The sequence below is a fragment of the Neolamprologus brichardi genome, chromosome 9, assembly GCF_056152115.1.
Source record: "Neolamprologus brichardi isolate AB-2024 chromosome 9, ASM5615211v1, whole genome shotgun sequence".
NCBI classification, from domain to species: Eukaryota; Metazoa; Chordata; class Actinopteri; order Cichliformes; family Cichlidae; genus Neolamprologus; species Neolamprologus brichardi.
The window spans coordinates 29,658,850-29,680,740 of NC_142112.1; the positions used below are offsets into that span (position 1 = coordinate 29,658,850).

At 41.3% G+C, this 21,891-nt stretch overlaps 1 protein-coding gene across 9 annotated transcripts in view; it reads left to right on the top strand.

Annotated features, from left to right (window-relative positions):
• The window catches only part of abi1a (abl interactor 1a), a 52,444-nt gene that overhangs the window by 19,410 nt on the left and 11,143 nt on the right, over positions 1-21,891 (top strand). For 7 of the 9 annotated variants that reach the window (XM_087846284.1, XM_035911321.2, XM_087846282.1 and 4 more), the window contains exons 3-6: positions 10,158-10,334; positions 14,828-14,842; positions 15,322-15,425; positions 15,791-15,943. In XM_087846284.1, coding sequence (XP_087702410.1) covers positions 10,158-10,334; positions 14,828-14,842; positions 15,322-15,425; positions 15,791-15,943 — 449 coding nt within the window. The remainder of the gene's footprint in view (positions 1-10,157; positions 10,335-14,827; positions 14,843-15,321; positions 15,426-15,790; positions 15,944-21,891) is intronic. The other 2 variants (XM_035911322.2, XM_087846280.1) reach the window with 1 other exon arrangement.

Genomic DNA, 21,891 nt, shown 5'->3' on the forward strand with positions numbered 1-21,891 from the left:
TAATTCTATTTATTAAATCACATTGACATCTTTTATATGTCTCTACAGATTTACAAGCATATCTGAGTATAACCAGTAATTGAGTGTCTTTGTCCAGTAATTCAGCAATATTTCTGAAGCCTTTGTTACTCATTATGTTTAGCAAAATGCAATGTGATTGCAGTGGAGATTTCAATGTGTCTTTGATAGATTTATTGACTGTACATGCTCACTTTTAAGGATCTCTGAGTTGACTTTGGAAACTATTGTGCTATTTTTCTTGGTATTCCTTCACACTGCAGTTTGTGGGATGTTTTTTGATGGCTGAATAAGTTAATTGTGTAGCTTTGTGACACAGACGCAACTCCACATCACTTGCACTAAAGTTTCCAAACAGTGGATAATGACGATCAGCTTGTAGGAATCACCTTCTGTTTTGCCAGACATTTGGTTTGTGCTTCTCTAACCTTTTATCTGTTGTGTATATATTCGTCTTTTGACTTGAATACATCCTGTATATGTAAAGCTGCACGGTGCAGGGAACGGCTGTAACTGCCACTCACAGGCATGACATCCAGCAGTGATTTAGGGAGCGCTTAATTTGCTCATGCTTGTGTGTCATTGGCAGAGCTTTTTAAATATCGATCAGTCGTGTTCATTTAATTCTGGTTGGACAAAACTAATTATGCTATTAATTATGATTCTTACAACCCAGTTGGAATCTTCTCACATTCTCATGGATCATATCTTGAATTAATGTGATTTGACTCATAAAAATAACATTTGTAAAAACGTATAAACATTTCTAAAGTCTGACCTGAAAACAGACTTTTACTTTTGGTTATGTAACAGCAAGCATTAAAAAGAAAAAAAAAATGGATGATCTACAAAAGATTTTGTAAAACACAAAATGTAGCAAACTTTAAAATAAATTTTGTTGATCAGCTCATCAAACCTGTAAGAAAGGAGACCAACAGATCCTGTTTTTTGTTTTGCTTTAAAAGAAATCTAACTGCCTCTTTGGGAATTGATTGATTGATTGATTGAATCTTTATTTTGAACATGTTAAAAAAGTACAACAACATAGAATTAAAAGAGACAAATAAACAAAGCAAAACAAAAAGAAAACGAGCAACCACAAATATAATAAATATAAATAAAGTGAAACTTTTCATTCTGTTTGGCAGTTATTAAATTTTCCCCTTTTTAATTGAAACATGTTTGTTCTATAAAATATTTAAAAACAAATCTTTACATTTGAGAACCTCAAGAAATAATTGTTTGTCATTCTCGCTAAATAAATAATTTCAGCGTTTAATGATTTTTCTCCTCCTTGTTGCATTTGTAGCTTGAATGCGACGTGTGACTCCGTCCTGCATGGATGGATGTTAAAGGGTGGATGTGTGATGATGTGAAATAACTGGTGACTGAGGTTGTTTAGTGAATCATCAGCTCCTCTGCTCTGTGGTTACTCCTCCTTCCCGACTAGCAGAGTGCCTTCTCATTATTACCAGTGCATTCTTTCGCAGCCAACAACTCTCCAGTTGCATCTAATCATTGCACCTTTGTTCTGCACCACAAGAGCAGTGTGGGGAATTGTTTGACACCTTTGCATCAATACGGCCGATTGGGAAATGCTTTTCCTTCACTTCTCCTTTCATTTTTGCAGCTGAGTCTCAGTTTTAGGTGTTTGTTCTTCTCAATGTTGTCTACTTCTTAGTCTGGGAATGGTAAATGCTTGCTCTCAGCTTTCAGTTTGTATGTAAACTTCAGCTCTCAGTCAGAATGCTGCCTTGGCTGCCGCCCAAGTGAGACTGCAAAGGCCAGCTGAGGTGTTTCCATATGTGCTGTGTTAGCAAACACCGCGTTGACCTTGGCATGCTTTCCCGGCTCATTTTAATAGTGTTTTTCTCTCTCTCTGTGTCTCTGAGAGCCTTTCTTCGAGGTTTAACACTTGTCCAATCCTGGCTCCATCGTGTCACACGTGGGTTGTTAGATTTACCAGAGGGATCGGATTTTTGAGGCATGTTTAACTGAAGCTGCCAAACAGAGAACTCCCCACAGTGCAGTTGACCTCCCATTTTGGCTCAGAGTGCACATGGAAGCTCTAACATGCTGTGTCGCTTTAACCGCTCAGAGAAGCGGCCTCGCTGCAGGGCCGTTTTGGACAAATGTTAGACTCTACAGATGACGGGATTCAGATGTGCTGGCTGTAATCACGCTGAGAAACGCATTGGACAAAGAGGCATTTGCTCTTGTTCAGCAGCCGTTTTGCCTCACTGTGGATTTGGGAGTGTTGGATGGAGCTTCTCTTACAGATGAGGCTGGACACAGTTAGTGGGAAGCTACAGCTACAACGCACAAACAGAGTTAAGAGGTTCAAATCTAGGGCAAAGTCCTCAGGGCCACTGGTTTGCGATACTGATAACAAAGCAGAAAAATATAATACATATTTCTCAAGGAAATCAGAATATTTCCTCTGTTTTCCCCCCAGTGTTTGCTTTATCTTGTGAAATGCTGACAACTTTTACATTTTCAAGCTCCTACGCTCTATTAAAATGCAAACTTTATTAACAAATAAAGCTGTTTCTGCACCAAAACAGCACTTTCTTTAACATCCTACTTTGAGGAAAGCGAATGCCCGTACAAACCATTTGTACTATGTCGCAAAAGATAAAAAACCCAAACAAACAAACTTGTCTTACATTTAAAGGAAAAGTTTGCATTATGGGACATTTATTTGTTTAGTTTCACAGGGGTTTTATATGACTGTAATGTGGCCTAAATTAACCCATATATGCATGAAGGTAGCCTGCACTCATCTGATTCCAAATTAGACAGAATTAGGATTTAGATTAGGAACTTTTTAGACAGTTAATAAGTGTAATGATCATGAATCTGACAAACTTTTGTCATTATTTCACAAAACTAACTGCTGCACAAAATGCCGGACCTTATTAAAGCCACCAATGATGTTCATTTTGAACTACAATGTTAAAACAATCAAAATAATCCCTATTTGTGTTGTACAGTTGCATGGCACTGCAGGAAACAAGCCCTTTAAACTTCTCTGCCTTTAAGGACACTGTATTCTGATTGGCTCCCTTGTAAACATCTGCTCTCATTGACATCATAGGGAGCCAAAAGTAGAAAAAACTGTCTGAAACCTGAGTGTTTGGCCCACGGGCATTGCTTGCACGTACACTGACCTTGTTATTTGAAGGCTTGGCCATGTTTAGTATGGGCATCCAGCCCTGAAACAGTTTGCATATGTGACAGAAAACAAGGAAAAGCATAACAGTTCCACTTGAATGTGAAGCAGTGTTTTGTACACTCAATTTTTAAGCTTTTAAGAGATCCCTCACTTAACACCGACACTTTGTTTTGCTTTCATTTGTTCCATCTTTATGTAAATGTCTCATAGTGTCACTGGCAACAGGTTAGACTGACTCGGGTAGAATTACACATCGCACAATTGAAAACCCAAGCCCAAGGTTTTTTGTTTGTTTTTTGTTTCTTTCAGCTTTACGTGCCAGTGTTGTGAGATTGATGAAATAATCCTTTTAAATGATGTATCAAGTTTTTTCATTGGCTTGCATCCTGCTACTTCTCATATGCACGACTGCAGAGGTCGCTGATGAAACGCATTGCGTTATGCAATAAATATGGACTCCTGGCAGGCAGTTTTATATTGATCAATAGGAATGAATATATTCATATTCACAGTCATTTTCTCAAATATAAATCATGTCAAACCAGTTTCTGCATTTCATTACTTGTGGATCATTCACTTGTGTAGCAAAGTCAAACTTTAATGCCAGGCCTGCGTCATTAAAGAAGGAAAGGATTATGCAAAGATGAGAAAACACATCGACTTATACATGAGTAAATAACAGTTCTTCATCTGACACGATGGCTTCTCTTTTTAAAGCCACGCCTTATGCCTGATGCTGAAGTACACAGAATGGTTTATGGTTATCCATCTGGTGGCATCTGTAAGAAGTTATAGTTGATCACAGAAAAAGCTTGTAGAGCCTCCTCTGTTAGAACCACACTACAAACTAAAAGCAGTCATTTGCCTTGAGATTAACAAGTAATGCTGCCTTATATGGATTCTTTGGGAGTTGTTTTGTTCTTATTTTAGGACACCGAGGGTTGGATTTTTAAGAGATCCTTGTGGTTTTGTGTCTTTTAATAAAAAAAAAAAAGTTGTTTTTATTTATTTTTTCTTCCATTGAACAGTCACAGTCTCTCCAGCCAAGATGAGCCTAATTATATAATTGCGAAACACAACCACAAGATGTCTTAATAGTACGTCTGAACTCTAGCTCCTTTGTGAGCTAGTGTTTCCACGTTTCACAATAGCAACATTTTCAGGACTCTTCTGTCATGAAGTTATTTTGGGAAGTGTAGGAAATGGTCTAGGTCTGCTTCCACAGACCTAGAAGCAGGAAAGGACTTCATCATGAGATAGCTGCTTGAACACACCGAGCATTGCAAATTGTTCAAATCTGCTCTTTGTGGGCCGGGAAAAGTGCTTTGCTGAGAGAGTGTATTTGCACAAGGACAAGATTTACTGGAGATGTAAGGCTGAAAAGAAGAGATGGCCTCATTGGGCTGTCTTCACCTCACTCCATAATCTGCAGCAAGGCTGAAATTGAGGTTCGGATGTTTGAGTGAACGGCGTAATCGCACAGTACAACAAGGACCTCCAATGTCTGGACATCATCATGTAGTCCTGATTTATGGTGGTAAAAATAGCTCTCATGGACTTAAGAACATAGATATTCTCTTCTCTCGTCAGTTTGCTGAACCATTTTATTCAGATCTTATAATTATCTGTAGCTGAAGTCTGTTATTAACTATTGACACATTTGTCTGGTCTGGCAAGCCACACACAGAAACATCGGTATGTAGGGTGTGTTTGTCTAGTTGTAGGTTTTTCCCCATGCTGAGTGTAAGTGCCCAGCTCATCCTTACTATGCCTACAGTACATGCTGGGAAGCTTTTTGTTTGTCCGTGCGTTTGTGCATAGTTGGCGTTTTACCGAGGATATCATCCTGCGGCCAGTCTGCCAAAGTGCTGAAAAGGCTGTTTTCTTCTCTTTCCAGTACGTGTCGAAGGGAAAGCAACTGTCTCAATTCCAGATAAAGTGTTCACGTTTATAGTTCTTTTACGTTGCTGCTCAACTCGCTCGCCAAAACGCTGTGTGCTTGTCTGGTGGGAAGTTGTCAAGTTACGTTTGTTCAAGATTTTGAAATTCCAACCCTAGACCTCTGCTTGGCCGTTCCCATTTCACTCAGAGATTTATGCCCCTTCTGCTGATCTCGTGTGGATACATTCTGTCAATGTATGACCTCCTTTCCCAAGTAGTCCAGCCTTCCCCCTTATCTGAGCAGTGGGCTGCACTGGCCTGACAGAGGCAATAAGAATTCATTGAAAGCAGGGGTCGACTTAGATTTGAAGACCAGAAAGCGATGTGTTCTCAAAGTTGGGTATTGTTGTTAAATTAGAGGAGGAGTCCTATGGTGGGTGTTTAAATTATGGGGCCTCGGGTTTTATTAGTAGACTTATAATTTTTGTGTCAGTTGTTGACCAGTTGCTAAGTGAAATTGGACATAAAGATTGTACTACATCAAAAACCTCTGTGCAATTGCTTTGGTTAGTAGCAGATTGCCATGGGCGTCCATAGTTTGCATGGAAGGACTGACTTGTCTGCAAACACTTACCAACTGCTCACCAAACGGTCATGAAGCTGTAAATGTGCGATGTAAACTGGAAATGGAAACCCTTGGCCTTTCTAAGTAAAAATTGTGCCTTAACACTGCAATCGATACATCTCAAAGGTCACAGCTATCCATATACCTCTTTGCGACCAATTTCACCTATCAACTGGCATCAATCACTGGTGAGCAGGCTGGGAGGGACATTGATCCAAAGCGATCTGTTGTGATTGGGTGGGCTACACTGACAGTTACAATAAGTTGTTTGCAAAGTTTTTTTGGCTTTCGTTGACGTTGTGTTGTGTGGTTTGTGTTTTTTTGTTGTTTTTTTTTTTTTTTGTTTGGTTTGGTTTGGTTTTTTTTGGATGCAACCTACAGTGAAAGTTGAGTACACTGCATAATGCGAACATTAGCAAAGTAATGTTGACGAACCCAAATATTTTCCTTTGATGAAGCACTTGGCAACATTATGTCCATATTTCTGTATAACATATTGCAAATCAATTTCCCATTAGGGACAATAAAGTTACCATTGACCATTGACCAACAGTGGGGATGCTGCTTAGCAATGAAAACCTGGCACAGCCTCTACCAAAACGGTAACAATCTGGCTTCAAAATAAATAAATCCTAAATATTTAGCCACTGGTTGCTACTAACAACACAACAAGAATTTCTCATTGTGGCAAACACTGCACTGACTCCCTCATATTCCAAAATGGGGAAAAAGTCTCCAAGTCTAAAGCATTCTTGACTGAATGTGAATGACGCTGATGATGTTGGCAGTAGCTCCAATTTATGACCTAAATCCCTGCACTAGTCATAAATGGGTGACTCCTCTTGGTGTGGGAAGAACTACAGGGTTAAAAAAGAGAGGGGGGGAAAAATAAAAGGATGCTGAAAAAAGAGGACTTCAAGGTGACAAATGAAAAGAGCAGTTCAATAAAAGCAGACAACGAAGTGGGGGGCACTTTAAAGTCCTAAAAGCCCTTAGATGATGGATAAGCCAAACACCAGAGCCAGAACTGCTCAGTGTTTTGGGAAAACAGCCATAGGCCTGAGACATATGGGTGGCAGTGGTTGAGAGCACATGTGAATCATGCACCTTTCAGTTTGGCAAGACGTTTTCCACCCAGCAGATGGACCATTGGGATCGAGTAAACACCTTTTTAGTGCCAGTTGAAAAGTCAGGAAAAGCGTTTCCCCGCTCAGTCGAGGGAAGAGATGGGCTGTTAAGTCGCAGTTGCTCAGATTTGGGTTCCCTGCTGGGTGAGTCCAATGGGGTAAAGCCAGAATGCACTGTCATACTTAGACCTTTTTGTCAGATCCATTTAATGTTCTTTGGACAGTGGATTAGCAATGCGATATCCACAGGGTGCTGCTGCTTGCTGTGTGGAAGTTTGCTAAACAAGTTGGTTTCAGATTTACCTTCTGTCAACACTTGTGTAACATCAGGGCTCTGCACTGCTGCAGCAGGGCTTGTACAGGATGGAGATGAACTCGCTACACTGCTTCCTGTCCCTGCCAGCTGCGATGACGTTTGTCCGAACGCTGTTCTCTGATACGGGGAGTATGTACAGCCAAGAACAGATGCTTTCCCAGTTTAGCTGCTGCATTTCAACAACTGTTCTCTTTCCAGTTTCAAGTGAACTTTTCATGTTTTGTCTACTTCCTCATAGAATCTTATGAGAGCGTGCAACGGCTAGGACTTCAGTTTTCTTTAGAATCCGTGGTGAAATGTGAGCAAAGCTTTGTTTTCGAAGTAAAACCAGGTCTAGATTGACTGAGCCCATCCCCTCGTCCTCCTTTTTCCCCTCTTTCTGCCTTGTTCCATCTCAGCCGATCACTGAGCTCCATCACATCCCCTGCAAATGGAAGCCAAATGGGCTGATTTGATTTTGGCCCAGTTGCTTTCAGATGATCATGATATATGACAATTTGGGAGTTATCTCTGAGCTGCATGTGGAGTCAAAGCTATTGGCTCAAATCCCATCATAATGGGGCTCTTATCCACTAAATTGTGCATTGGTTTGTTCGCAGCACAGGGAAGATATTGTCACTACAGTTCGTTTTATGTCAAGAGCCTCTTGTATCCTGGCAGCTTGTCTCAGGTTAAAAAAGATGACTGTAATCAGCACTCTGTCATATCTCTTAATTCAAATATACCCTACAGGGCACTGGAACAGAACGGACGCTCCTTCTTTGCATGGAAAGTCTCTTAGGGAGCAATTATGCAAGAATATCTTTGGCTCTTATAAAATATTGATTGCTCTTTTTTTTTTTCTGCAATTGTGAACAATCCGCTTTTTTAATACCCCCGCATGTCCTGCAGGAACCTGCTATGCGTCAGTCTTAATAGATATTAGAGTTTGTTGCCAGTTCTCAGGCGAATATCTCATTAGTGTCATAGTTTAAAATTAGATTTGATGTTACCCAGAGAGAGGGAAAAAGAGAGATGTTGTTGGCGTGATTGTGCTGTGCTGGGCTACATATAAGCCATCCTGAGTGTTACTAATTCCCTCAACTCTGGGATGAATGATACTTGAGGGCTAAGTCTGTACATACAGTGGAGCAGTGCAGAATAAAGAGACAAAGCTCAGTCCAGCCTCAGATCACTGTGGCATGAAAGGAATCCTCTGTTGGCGCTGGTTTCTGACTCCTTCCCCTCCACGAGAGACCACCGTTTTCCTGGTCTGGCCTCTGCAGACATTGCGGCCTTTCATCTCCCATTGCAACAGCAGCAGCTGCTCCTGGGCTCCTTTTGGCTTGATGGGAGGCGTTCCCTGTTTGGTTGTGTAGTGAGTACTTGTGAGGTTATAGCCGTGTAGATAAACATTAAAGGCCACAAAGCAAACACCAAAAAATACACAAATGTGTCATAGACAAGCACAGATTATATTAAGGTTTGTGAAGCCCTGTTTGAAGCACCATTGTTAGACACAGCTACCTTCTACATAGTGCTAAGTAACAATCAAGTGAAATACTAGAACTGGACTCGCAAAAACTGGAACAAATGCTTTTATGGATGAGCTGTTAGGCAAACCTTGTTATTTGTTAGATCACTGCATTATCAGTGATCACAAACACAGTAAAAGGCGACTTACCCCTGTTTCAGCCTCTAATTTTAAACCTAAATAAAGTTCTGAGTGTCTGAGGAATAATAAAATGAATAAAGCGCTGGTGTATAGCTATAATGATGTGGTCTCATCTTTCCAAGCTGTTGCATCATCTCCCTCTGTATAATCTGTGAATCTGCACTGATACATCATCAGTACAGAAACTCAGTCTTCAACAAATCTGCATAAATCTTGGGTTCGTTGGCATCTAATATATCCTTGATATACCTTATTTATGATGCTTGGAAAGGATAGAATATGACCAGAAATAAGTGAGCGGGCCCATAAACTCATTAAGAAAGTGTTTACAAAGGTCATCACTCAGGGCTGTTTTCCAGTAGACGTCTAAAGCAGCGGTCCCCAACCCCCGGGCCTCGGACCGGTACCAGTCCGTGAGTCGTTTGGTACCGGGCCGCGAGAGTTGAGGCTCAGGTCTGAAATGTATGTTTTTCAGGGTTTTTATCAGTTTTCAGCGTTATTTTGTTATTGTTTTTATCGTTTTTATCGTTAACTCAGTTTTCCTTGGTCTTTTCACGTGTGTTATGAATAAATCTTTTTTTCGGTACCAGTACTAGTTTTATTTTGTTGTATTTATCCGCGACACCTTAAAGGCCGGTCCGAGAAAATATTGTCGGGCATAAACCGGTCCGTGGCGCAAAAAAGGTTGGAGACCGCTGGTGTAAAGGACCAGAAGCCTTTTTTTGCAACCACAGGTGCCACCCACCAGCTGCTACTGGCACCTCCGTGTTGTTGTCATTTTCCATAGAAGAGAGAAAAGGCAGATCTGAACTCCTGACAATGTCATTTCTGACTCTCTGAAAGTCTAGTTCTGAAAGTCTCTGGAAGTTGGTGCTTGCCTCGTGTGCACAAGCGATAGTCCTCTGCCCAAATTTAGTAATACATGATCAAGTGTATTAAGAAATCCAAATTTGTCATGTCATTTGGAAACAGCTGTATAGGAGTGTTACCGATAAATGAAACAATGAGTCAGTTTCAGGAGAAAAGCAGCCACCAGAGGCATAAATGAAGCATTTGACCCTTGCAAAGCATATTGGAAGGACACGCTTCTCTGAAAAAGTCAAAATTGTGAAAACAGGATTTAAATATATAGTAAATTTCAGTTCATTCTTCTTGTGAGAGATTTGTGCGATCGCTCCAACAGCTCTTGCAACAGTAAGTCATCTTTGCTTAGTGTCTGTGTGCTTTTACCTCACTAATATGCTGAATTGCCATGTTAGATTTAGATTAAGGCCCCACTGATGAAAAGCACAGCCTCATGATTTAATTAAACCTTGTTGAGTTTTTTGTGTGACACACAACTTCACTTCTCTCATTTACAGACGGTGGACATCCATAAAGAGAAGGTGGCCAGGCGAGAGATCGGGATCCTGACCACTAACAAGAACACAGCAAGGACTCATAAGATCATAGCGCCGGCCAATATGGAGCGGCCAGTCAGGTACATCAGGAAGCCAATTGACTACACTCTACTGGATGATGTCGGCCACGGCGTTAAGGTGAGCAGATTTTTCTTGTTTTGTGTGTATGTGGCACTAATTTTCTGCTCGCATATAATATTTCCCTCTGCTCAGTCCATTAGTTTTTCCATCTTTTTCCTCTCCCTTCCCCCTCTTTGCTTTCTCGCCAGAGGTACTCCTATCTCCCTCTGTCTCCTCTCCCACTTTGTCTGTTTTTCTCGCTCAAACGGCGTCTCTTGTGCTTTCTCTTTCATCTTCAGAAAACACCCCTCTCTGACCCTGCAGGAATATGTTGCAGTGTGTGTTAGTGGGAACTGGTTCGGGAGGGTGGAGATGGAGATAAACTTAAAAAAAAGCAATTACATCATCATGTAGCTTTCAGAAAACAGCTCTGTTCTTGGATTGTTGTGAAAATGGTGATCAGAGACACATTTGTGGGACTTTTTTTTTCTTTGTTTAAAGGCACGTTAGCCGCTCTTATAATCTTATTATGGCGATGATGTTATGGTTCAATTTGTAGTTTATCTAACTTCAGTGTGAAAGGTAGCAAAGAAGCTTTTTGATGTGATAAACTCTTCAAAACAGAGACTCACCCGCAGCTCCCAGCCATTAGGGCTCGCTCTAGGAGTCGCTCGGTGACATCATTTCCTGACAGCTGCAGGCAGTTTTTCTATTTATTTATTTATTTTTTTGGAGATCTCCATTCTCCCTCATGAGCGTCCTCTGCGCCATCAGTCAGCCAATCAATCTCAGTTGTCAGACAGATTGGATTAAAGACCCCGCCATTAGCGTCCCATAGTGTTACAGGCATTGATAAGACCAGATAAAAGCCATTGTGCCACTCTCAATTTTCTGTGTGGGGAGTTGCATTGAAGCCCTCTGTCACGGTTAATGGGATGTGAAACATTTTGTGTGTTTGTCACCACTGGGGCTAGACTTTCACCAGTAATTATGACTATTGAACCATAAATGTGTGGCTATTTACACTTTCAGGAATAATAAAAGCAGGAGTCTTTCTTCCAGTGAGTAAGATTCAGAGAAGATGAAATAATTGGCAGATACAGTTTACAAAAAGAGATAGTGATAGTGGCGATACAGATTTTTAGTTTTGGGTCCAGACCGAAACTACCACAGAAAATATCATACAATCACAAACTCCAGAGGTGTGGCTGAGCAATAGATCCAGAAATAACAGATTTCAACAGACTGACAGTCAAGTCTTTCTTTTTTTTCACAGCAGTGGATTGATGTGTCATATTTACAGTGGTTGGCCACAATGAAGAAAAACTTTGCAGTCTTATCGCTTCACTGCTATGCTACTCTGCTACATGTGGTACAGACAGCCCTGAAAGTATTGTAAGCTGGACAAACTGTATCTTTTTTTTTTTGCAATAAGTCTTTGTTTTATTTTTTGTGCTTATCAAACATCTTCCCCTACATTGCTTAAAGAGGGAAAAAAAGTAATACTTGCGAATTTTGAGGTGAGGTTGTTTTGCCCACTGTTTCCATCTAATCTAATTAAAACCAGGATCACCAGGCATAACCGTGCAATAAGGTCAATTTTAATCATCCCCAGTTCTGTACCTACTCTTTAGATTAAATAAAAGAGATGCTCAAAATTAGGCCTCGTCGATGCACAATAAATTTATATCACTGTAAATGTCGTGCTCGGCTGCTTTAAAGCCGTTTGAGTCTATTTTAAGATCATCACGTAGTACTCTGAGCCTAATCTCTGTGGATTTTCTGCCTTAAACGTCTTTGTCTACGCCGCGTTTAGCCTGTGAATGTGGGGAGCGCACACCCGCACATCTGGCAGCCCTACATCACTCACCTCCTCTCATCTATGCATGTCGAGAGCCAGAGAGCGATCGATACGCAACATCAATACTCCACATTAATTCATAGAGCATGCTGCAATGGCAGCTGTCAAAAGTCTGAACGTCTGTAGCCGCGTTTTATTTACTGACCAGAATCAATACCTTCATATGAGTTCGGATCGTGAATATCGGCTCCAGTTTGCTTTCAGACTTGTTGTGTCTGCCTGAGGGTTAGCTTTGGCCTAAATGTTGAGTTGGCTTTACGACCTTACAAAAAGTTGGTGTTAGACACCTGCGGAGAGGAAAATAAAATTTGGTTTGCTAACATACATTATTGAAGAAAAGGTTTTCTATAAAAGGGAGGTGGGGGGGAAAAAAGAAGGAAGATGAAATTCATGTGGTATAAACAAACCGAACACAGCAGTAATCACTGCAGTCTCACAACTGACAGATCAGGATGCTCCTGCAGGCTTTCTGACAGCAACATGATGCTTTTTAGCTTTAATACGAAAGATGAGATTTATTCTTCCAGTCAGATGATGCTTAATCTAGTCAGCGAGGCTTTCAGGAATGCACCAGGCACGTCGGCTGTTTGAAGTCAGATTTCAGTCCTTTGATATTCTGTCCTGTGTCAGTTAAGAGTTTACAAGATTACTAAAGGGGATGGTTCAAGTTCTTCATGACAAAGACGGCGGCTGCTGTTGTTCCTCTGTATCGGGGATGTTTCTGGTAACTCGTTTCCTAGTTGAGTGAAAATCTGACTAATCCACTGCTGTGAGTGTATGAAAACAGCCACAAGTGAGCACAATTCTAATCTTACACATTGTCTGTAAACATATTTGCGCTATATGAAAGAATCAGTCTAGCATACGTATGTTGAAAGCCCCTGATATTTGTGGTGTAGCCAGGCACGGCTGTACGATCGTATTTGTTTGTACCGCCAGTTTAATGATTCATCACTGATATATCATTAAACTGATGGTTCATAATGGCCCCGTTAGAACCAACAGTTAAGTGGTGTTTTGTTCCAACCAGAGACTGTATAAAACATGGACATTACACGGTAGTTTTGGCCTCCACCAACACTTCGAGCCTTAACATTAGTAAGATAAACTGAATGAAATGCAACAACGGCGCAAACATGGTAGAGAGCTCTAGTTCAAAGACGTGAGTTAGTTGAGGTGAGGCCTGTCAGACCCATTCAGCTGCCTCTGCAACTCAAACCTATCAAAGGAGCCCATGTGTTTTTTGGAGCAAGCCTGAAGTAGGCGAACTGCAACTTTTGGCGGATCATCTTAAGATTAATTATTTATTTATTTCTTAAGCACCGCAGATTGCTCCCTTGATGACTGCTAGTTAGGGCAGCAATGGTTAATTGTTCAGTTCTGGCAGATGTGATAACACCCAACAGGCTACTGATACAAGACCTTTACCCTTAGCAGCTGCAGGCATGTTCAGATTTCACACAAAGGCAGTCGTTTGCAGGCGAGAGCGCTGCAACTTTAACTGGTTACAGTTGCTAAGTTTTGCCTTAAAAACCTTAAATGAGCATTTTTCAGCTGCTTTTTTTTTTAAAGCTCAGTCACATTAAACTCCAGTGGCAGCGGCTGCTTCACAAGAAGGGCTGCACCACATAAGTTCAACGCTTTTAAAGGGAAACGGCCGTTAACACAGGTTTAATAAGATGTAAGATATATTAACCGGACCTCCGGCAGTGTCTGTTGCCTTCATGCACCTTTGACACACTGCAGAGCTGTAGTTTCTTTTTTTTTCACCCTGAACCTGTCAGTCCATAATTCACCTTTGATGTCAGTAAAGCATTTCCACACTGCCCCTCTGTTTTATTCATTTATTTATCTATTTTGTACAGCAGAACAGAGATGCAGCATTTGCCAGGAAGATAAGGCGAGGCAGTAGCGGGCCTTGGCATTTCCAGCATGACCTAGATTGTAAATTGAATCTCTTCTAGCTGTGATAACCCGAGGAGAGTGAAATCTGAACATGAAGTTAGCCTTTCGCAGCTGCACTGAAGCAGTTTCCTGTTTTTAAGCGTGCAAAGGTCTGCTCCTGTTGACCTGTGCTATGAATTTACTCTTGATTTCATCCGTTCTTTCTGCTGTGGTCCTGTGACGCTACAGTGCTTTCTGCAAAGGCCACTGGGGAAGCTGCATTATAGATGAGCCACTTGACTCTGTAGTTGTCAAACTGCAGATCAACCCCGCTGCTATGCTGGCTCTGTTTTCAGACAGAAAGCTACACAAGTATGAGTTTTGAATTCATTTTCTAGGGGTGCCAGTGAAGCGATGATCTGAAATTATGCAGTTCACATCATAGAAAATGTATAAAAGGTTACCAAAGGTCGGAGTGGTTCTCTGCAACCTTTTCTTATGTCATTTTGTCGATGCACTAAAATAAATTCTTCAGTTTCTTTTGCCATTAGATCCCTCAAAAATCTTTGCTGTCTGGCTCTTGCTCTGGGTGTGGTGCTGGAGTAAAGGGCACAAGTCAGGAAACAGTGTTTTTTTGTATAAATGGCATGATTTTTACTACTGACCTTGTGAGGTCTTGCTACGAGTTAAGTGTAAATACAAGGAATCATTTTCTGCTGCTCACTTAACTTGGACTGATCCATTTACATATGGCTGTTTTGACATGCCCTCTTTCTGTCTCTTTCTCCTGTGTTTTTTTCTTCTTTTTTCCTTCGCCCACACTAAGTGGCTAAAAGCCAAGGTAAGTCTGCTTTGTCACATGACCCATTTTGCTCCGATGTATTATTGATAGATTTGTTCAACTCCCTTCCACGGCAGACTCGTCCTCGTGTGATTACTGTCATCGTCTCCCATGTTACTTCACATTAACTGACCTGTAGTCCTCCCACAGATGAGCGTAGTCTTTGTCACACTCCCTTGTCTGTTTACCAACCATGTATGTGTTGTTATTTACTTTCATGTTGTGTACTCGTCCCTTAATGTCACGTAGTTTGTTTAACGCTTACGGGTTTCCCAGATAACTGCTGTTGCTCCAAAATTCCATCAGAGTGTAAACTGCACACCCTGGGGGAGGGATTACATCTCCCCTCAAATATTACGCTGTGTCATCTGGGCAGCCTGTAAGAGTAGATTGTTATCACATTAGTAATATTCACCCACTGTGACTGGAGGAATGTGTGCATAAAACAAGCTTCTTCTGGGGTTTCTTTCCAACCACAGCAACATGGAAACAATCAGTCGATCAGAGGAGGAACACTATCGAGGACCAATCCGCCGACGCAAAAGCCGCCCAGTCCGCCGATGTCCGGGCGTGGCACGCTTGGGTAAGATTTCCATCAGAGTCACCAGAAAAGGAAACCCAGTCCTTTAATTATGAATAATTTAAGCACGTCACTTGTCTTTATTTATTGCTTTATAAGTCCAAGAGATAAAAACACAGGGCACATTTGCTGAGGAGTGAACTTGATGGATCAGTGGTCACTTCTGCTGGAAAAGACGCTGATCAGATATTAATTCCAGGGATAAACAGCGATGTTTAGCGCGCCTCATCCAGCTGGGTAAACTGATAGGATTTACAACGCTTTAGTGGACACACCCATAACGTTCAGCTTTACGCTCAGTGATGATCATTCTTTTCTTTGATTTTACCATAATTTGTTTATCGCTTTTCATTTTTGGGCCACTCCAGACGCAACACGCCCTACAAGACCCTGGAGCCAGTGAAGCCGCCCACAGTTCCCAATGACTACATGACCAGCCCCGCCCGACTAGGCAGCCAGCACGGACAGCAGCAGAGCCCCGGGCGCACGGCGTCGCTCAGCCAGAGGCAACGCACGCACAGGTAGATGAGGAAAGAGGGAAAAATCAGTGCACGCAGCTATGCAGATACAGGAGCTTCTGTTGCTTTTCTGTATATATTACTGTAACCAGACCATCCTCTGGAAGTATTTCACATTATTGGACTGATTTAAATTCATGCTGCACATTAAATGACACGCCAGCTCGTCTCCTTTGACACTGGAAGCAATGTGAGGATCGTTTTGACCCTGTCCTGTAACAACAACAACAACAACAACAGCACTGGCAAAAAAGTCAGAAGATAAGATTTGGCAAAGTAAGGATTTGGAATTAAGTTTTAGGATCTAGGATACCATCCACAACCCGTTCAACCCCGCAGTAACTGTGATTGATAGATAACAATACATTTTAGTTAACTCCTCCCGATGTTATAGCTGTCTTCATCTCAGTATGTTTTTGAACTATTAGTGTTGATAGGTAGCCAGACATGCTGGGAATGTTGAGGTAAAAGTTGAGATTTTATATAAAAGATGTACATGTGTACTGTGATGTCACCCAGCAATTTTCTGAATTTGTTTTGAAGTCATGAGCAAACAAATTTCAATCCATCCAGCCATGTTGGAAGTTTTTCCCAGCTGTCACAGGGAGACGGGCAGTGCACACCCTGGACAGTCTGCTGGTCTATCGCAGACTCAGAATATTTTAATGATAAATTAAAGGCTAAACATAACAAGTTAGGACAGCAAGCCGTTTCCATAAACTGTGCAGTGATGCAGATACCTACTAATTCCAACTAAGTAACACACAAATAAACAACTACACTTCGACACTGAAGAAAAACTCAGGACAAACTATTTAAGGACTTGTAGTACAATTAACCACATATAAAATTCCAATACGGACGTAAAAAGGCTGAAGCAGTTAAAAGAAGTGTGGTAGTAGCACGTGAGAGGAATACGATCCGAATATATGACCAAAAACCGACCAAATATTGACGGTAGAAGAGGATAAGAGAGTCACAGAAAAATACTTTCATGCAGAGTGCAGTTTAAAATCTGCAATGCTAATCAGCAGCTTTTTATGAACAGTGCAACAGGCATGTAACACTTTTTTTTCGAAAATTTTGAGAGGTTGAAGTGGAATTGGGTGTTCCAGCTACACCACTAAAACTGCTCACTGAATATAAACCTAGGGTTTGAGTAATGTGTGTAAAGCATCTATCCAAAAACACCGGTCCCCTCTATGTCGGCTAGTTCTAATCTCTTCATTCAGTTCAGCGGCTTAGAGCACTTTCACACCTCTTCCTCTCCACTACACTAAATCCAGCATTTGTCTGACAAGGATTGGAGGGCTTCTGAATCACTCTGATATTAATATCTGTAAAAGCCTTTGAAATAAAGTGCTGTTAAAAAAAGAAAAAGAAAAAAAGTCCGCCACAGCGTGGAACCCCTTGAACATTACTCTCAAGGATTGTTCCCCAGAAATCTCCAGGAGCTTTCATCAAATTTGAGTTACGAGGGAGTGAAGTCTCCTCATTAGCTAAAAAGCCTGTAATGCTGGCTGTGATGCTCGTAAATATTACGTATTTATGAGCAAATGTTATTTTATTTATTTTTAAACCCTCTTTCTCCAACTTCCCTTTTAGTTTCATGCTTGTTGCTTCTTTCCTACAGCTGTTCTGCCTCATCTGTTAAAACGTATTTGAATGTGCACAGTTTTAGGTTCTTTGGCCTCACCGTTGCCGATCTGCTCTGATGTCCCCTTAACAAACTGAATGCTGTCCTCAGAGTCCCAAACTCCCTGCTGCAGCTAATATCGCTGTGGCATCACTATTTGATTACACTGCCAGGAAGTAAGCTGTGCTTGTTCAGCTCAACAGTCTCTGTCATCTTCAGCTGAGGTCTGAATTCAATATAGGCTCCCGTGTTCTGCTACACGTTCCCTGCTATTATCTAATATCTTTGTGTAGGAGCAATTACACTCTTGCGTGCAGGGAACGTTTTATTTTAGGAGCCGTGCTAATTTTAGTCACCGCAGAATGCTTGGAGTAAAAATTTGCTCTAATCTAGCATTACAGGTTTGGATATCTGGGCAGAGTCTGTATGTTAAAGATGGTGTTTGGCTTTGTGGACACAGCATGTACCAAAACACAAATGTTAAACATAGTTCCTAGAAGTTGATAGTTCTGCAGAACTATCAACTTCTTCTTTAACTGCTATACCCATATTCTTTATGTCATTATAAAGCAATTCAAAAGTGCCCTAAAAGAACACCCCAAAAAATGTTTGCTGTGCAAATCATACAAAACATTTTGTGCCATGTGAAGGACTTGATTTGAAATCAGCTGTTCTTATGGTTAGATTATGGTTCCATACACAGATGCATAAAACGAGTCACAAATGCACAACTGTGGAAGTACAGATTAAAGGCTTTATAAATTTATTGCTGTTTAAACTCACTATCAGGTCAAGTTTGGTGTTGCTTCTGCAACTTTACAAGTGGGAAGTCCGACCGTTCCGGTGTTGTGCCAAAAAATAATTGCTGGTATTTAAACTGTTAGGCTGTCAAACATATCTGTCAAAAATGATGTCAAGTCTTTTTGAACCAGGAAAAAAAACCCTTTCCATCAGAGAGACACTGCAATCAGCTTTTGGAAAAGTAACTTTACATATCTGTATTTATTCTTTATATCCCATATTTATAGGATATATCCTATATCTTATCCAGATCTGGCTGAGCTGGGGAAGCAGAAATGGCAGCAAATATGACATCACAGGTGTGAAATTGGGCAGGGATAGCTCAGTAGGTACAGTGGTGGCCCCATGATCGGAAGGTCGGGGGTTCGAATCCACTGAACAGCGACCCTGAGGTACCCCTGAGCAAGGTACCGTCCCTACACACTGCTCCCCGAGTGCTAGATTGGTGGCTGCCCACTGCTTCACTGAGTGAATGGGTTAAATGCGGAGAGGAGGATCAATTATACATTATACAAAGGAGGAACAAGTATACATTAGAAAGATATTTTTAATTGACCAAAAGGACAGGATTGGATGTAATGCAACAACAACAACAAACTTTATTTATATAGCACATTTAAAACCAGTGGAATACCAAAGTGCTTAACATACGAGAGGGTCAAACGTAAGTAGTAGAGAAAGATGATGGCCATGGCAAAGTACCAAACATGCTAGCAGGTTGATGGCACTAAAAACACAGAGACAAAAGAAATGCATATAAAAGCGTAATAGAACAATATGTGTAAAAGATAAGAGTCAAGAAAATTTTAAAATAATTAAAAGTAGTTAAAAATAGAACAAAAGTAGCAACAAACATTAAACTAACTAACAAACAAGCATTAACTGGTATAAAAGGCGACGTTAAATAAATAGGTTTTTAACCACGATTTGAAAGATTGAAACTGGGAAGATGATCTTAGATTTTACACCCCTGCTAGAGCGCTAAGTAGTTCAGTGAGGTAACTTGGCACTATATTGTTAATAATTCCTAAAGGTAAGCAGCATGATTTTGAATTGAATACGATACTTAACGGAGAGCCAGTGCAGGTCAGCGAGGACAGGGGTAATAGAAACACGCCGCCCAGTACCAGTAAGAAAACCAGCCGCCGCATTCTGAACAATTTGCAGTGTATGGAGAAGAGTAGAGTTAAGACCAAAGTAAAGGGAGTTGCAATAAGTACAGACGTCCTTGTGCGGGACATAATGTCTGGCCTTGCAAATAAGACGCAATTGATAAAAGCAAGATTTTAGAGTCATAAGGTCCTGGCAGAACAGGTAATTTCCTTATTTCATACATAACCCCCTTGCAAATGCTGTTAACTGCAGTCTTCATCAATATAACCAAAGAGATTAGATATAAACAAAAAAAATACTTTTTGGCTCAACACTGGCTTGAAATTCCAGTTAGGATCTTGGGATTCCTGACTTCCCACTTCAAGTGAAACGTCAAAGCTGCCTATTTACAGTGAGTATGGATAAATACCAGACGACTACCTTTAAATATCAGTGTCACAGATGGCTTTAAAAGAGAGAAGCTGTTTTTCCATATTGGCTCTAGAGATTTTTGTCAGTTGTGAGCAAGTGAGCTGGAACTTTCTTACGCCTCACAGTTAATTTATCAAGAGTTCCCTGTATTAAGTACAGACTGAAAGAAGGAGGCGGAGCAGCGGAGAAAGAGCTCATTGGTTTTATTTGACACCATTTTGAAACAAAGACGACTAAAGAAAGCAAAAGCAGGGGAAGAGATAAATGGGTTGGCAAAGGAATGGTAAGTTATAGAGAGATTAGAAGGGATAAATCTAAATCGCAGAGATGAGGAGGAAGGGTGTTGACTTTAAAAGAGGGCACAATATTGTTTAGCCTCTATAGTCACAGACAGTTAGCTCCTACTGCCACCGTCGTCCTTTAGAGGAGTAACTCCCGCTGTTTGTGCCCGGAGAGCCCCAGGGCTTGACTGACACAGATCAGAGAGGAGGAGAGGGCAGAGGGGAGGGGAGGAGGGGTGAAGGGAAAGGGGGATAAAGGGATGTGGGGGAGGTGGGAGTGAGCAGGGGTTCAGAGGGGTGGAAGGAATCAGAGGAGTTGAGGGAGAGAGGGGTTCTGGTAGATGAATGGGGAATCACTTTACAGGCGATGAAGAGATCAGAGAAAGAGGTCAAGGGATGGTTAAGGGTGAGGGGGGGATCAGTTGAAAAACAAGGATGAAAGCGGCAGGGGAAAAAAGAAGAGGTGGGATGAGGGGTTGTAGCAGAAATGAGGATCAAGGCCAGCCTGACAGATAGCGAAAGAGCGGGAGGAGGGATTTATTTGTCCTGGCCATTGATCTACGAGCTGTAGGGTCATGTACAGGCTGAAAATGCAGAGCTGACATACATACTACATACACATGACCTATATCCAAGTGCTGGGCAAAGCTGCTGAAATCCAGTAAAAACATTATGTCTGAGCAAAGCTCCCTTCAGTTGCAACTTTATTCACACAGGGTGACAGGAGAGCGGAGCAGGTAGCGCCACATATTTGACTTAGCTAATTGTTATGCCGAATACCTTTTGTGACACAACCCACAAAGGCTTTGTCTCTATGTGGGATGGAATGGACAGAGACTTTAAAAAAAAAAAGTCTATAAAAACAATGTCTTTTATGCTTTTTTTAAAGATATGCTTATTGGCAGGTCTTATGTCATTAATTTTTCCACAGAATTGCCTCTTAAATGTTTGATGATCCATGCATTTGTCTTCTACCGCTTATCTGGGTCGCAGCAACAGCAGCGACTTCTCTCACACCGGCCACCTCTTCCAGCCAGTCCTGGGTCTTCCCTGGGGCCTTCTCCCAGTAGGACATGCCCCTAATACCTCGCCTACTGGGAGGTGTCCAGGAGGCATCAAGTCAGATGCCTGAACTAGCTCCTTTTAATGTGGAGGAGCAGCGGCTCTACTCAGAGTCCCTCTGAGCTCCTCACCGTATCTCAAGGGGGAGCCTAGGCACCTTTTGAAGGAAACTAATTTCCAATACTTGTATCTGCGACCTCATTCTTTCAGTCACTGCTCAGAGCGCATGACCGTAGGTGAGGGCAGGAACGTAGATGGACCAGTAAATCGACAGCTTCGCTTTTCTGCTTAGCTCTCGCTTTACCACAACAGATCAGTACAGAATCCACATCACTGTGCTGGTTTCATGAATTTATTATGAGTGGAATATTTTTTGAGAACAGTAGATAATTTGTCATAAAAAAATATGAAAATTGCCTGTGATTTGGGTCCTGGGAACACATGTCTTAAAATTTAAGTCCAACACCTCAAAATATTTGAAACGCATATATAGATTATACAATTTATAATTTCGGGATGTTGAAAAAGTTGTTCATCTGTAGCTTTCGTTATTTAAAAAAAACAAACAGCTAATGAATATTCACCTCATTCTTTAACATGACTCCATATGTCCTTTTTCTTAACTGCAGTGTTGAGTGAGAATCAGG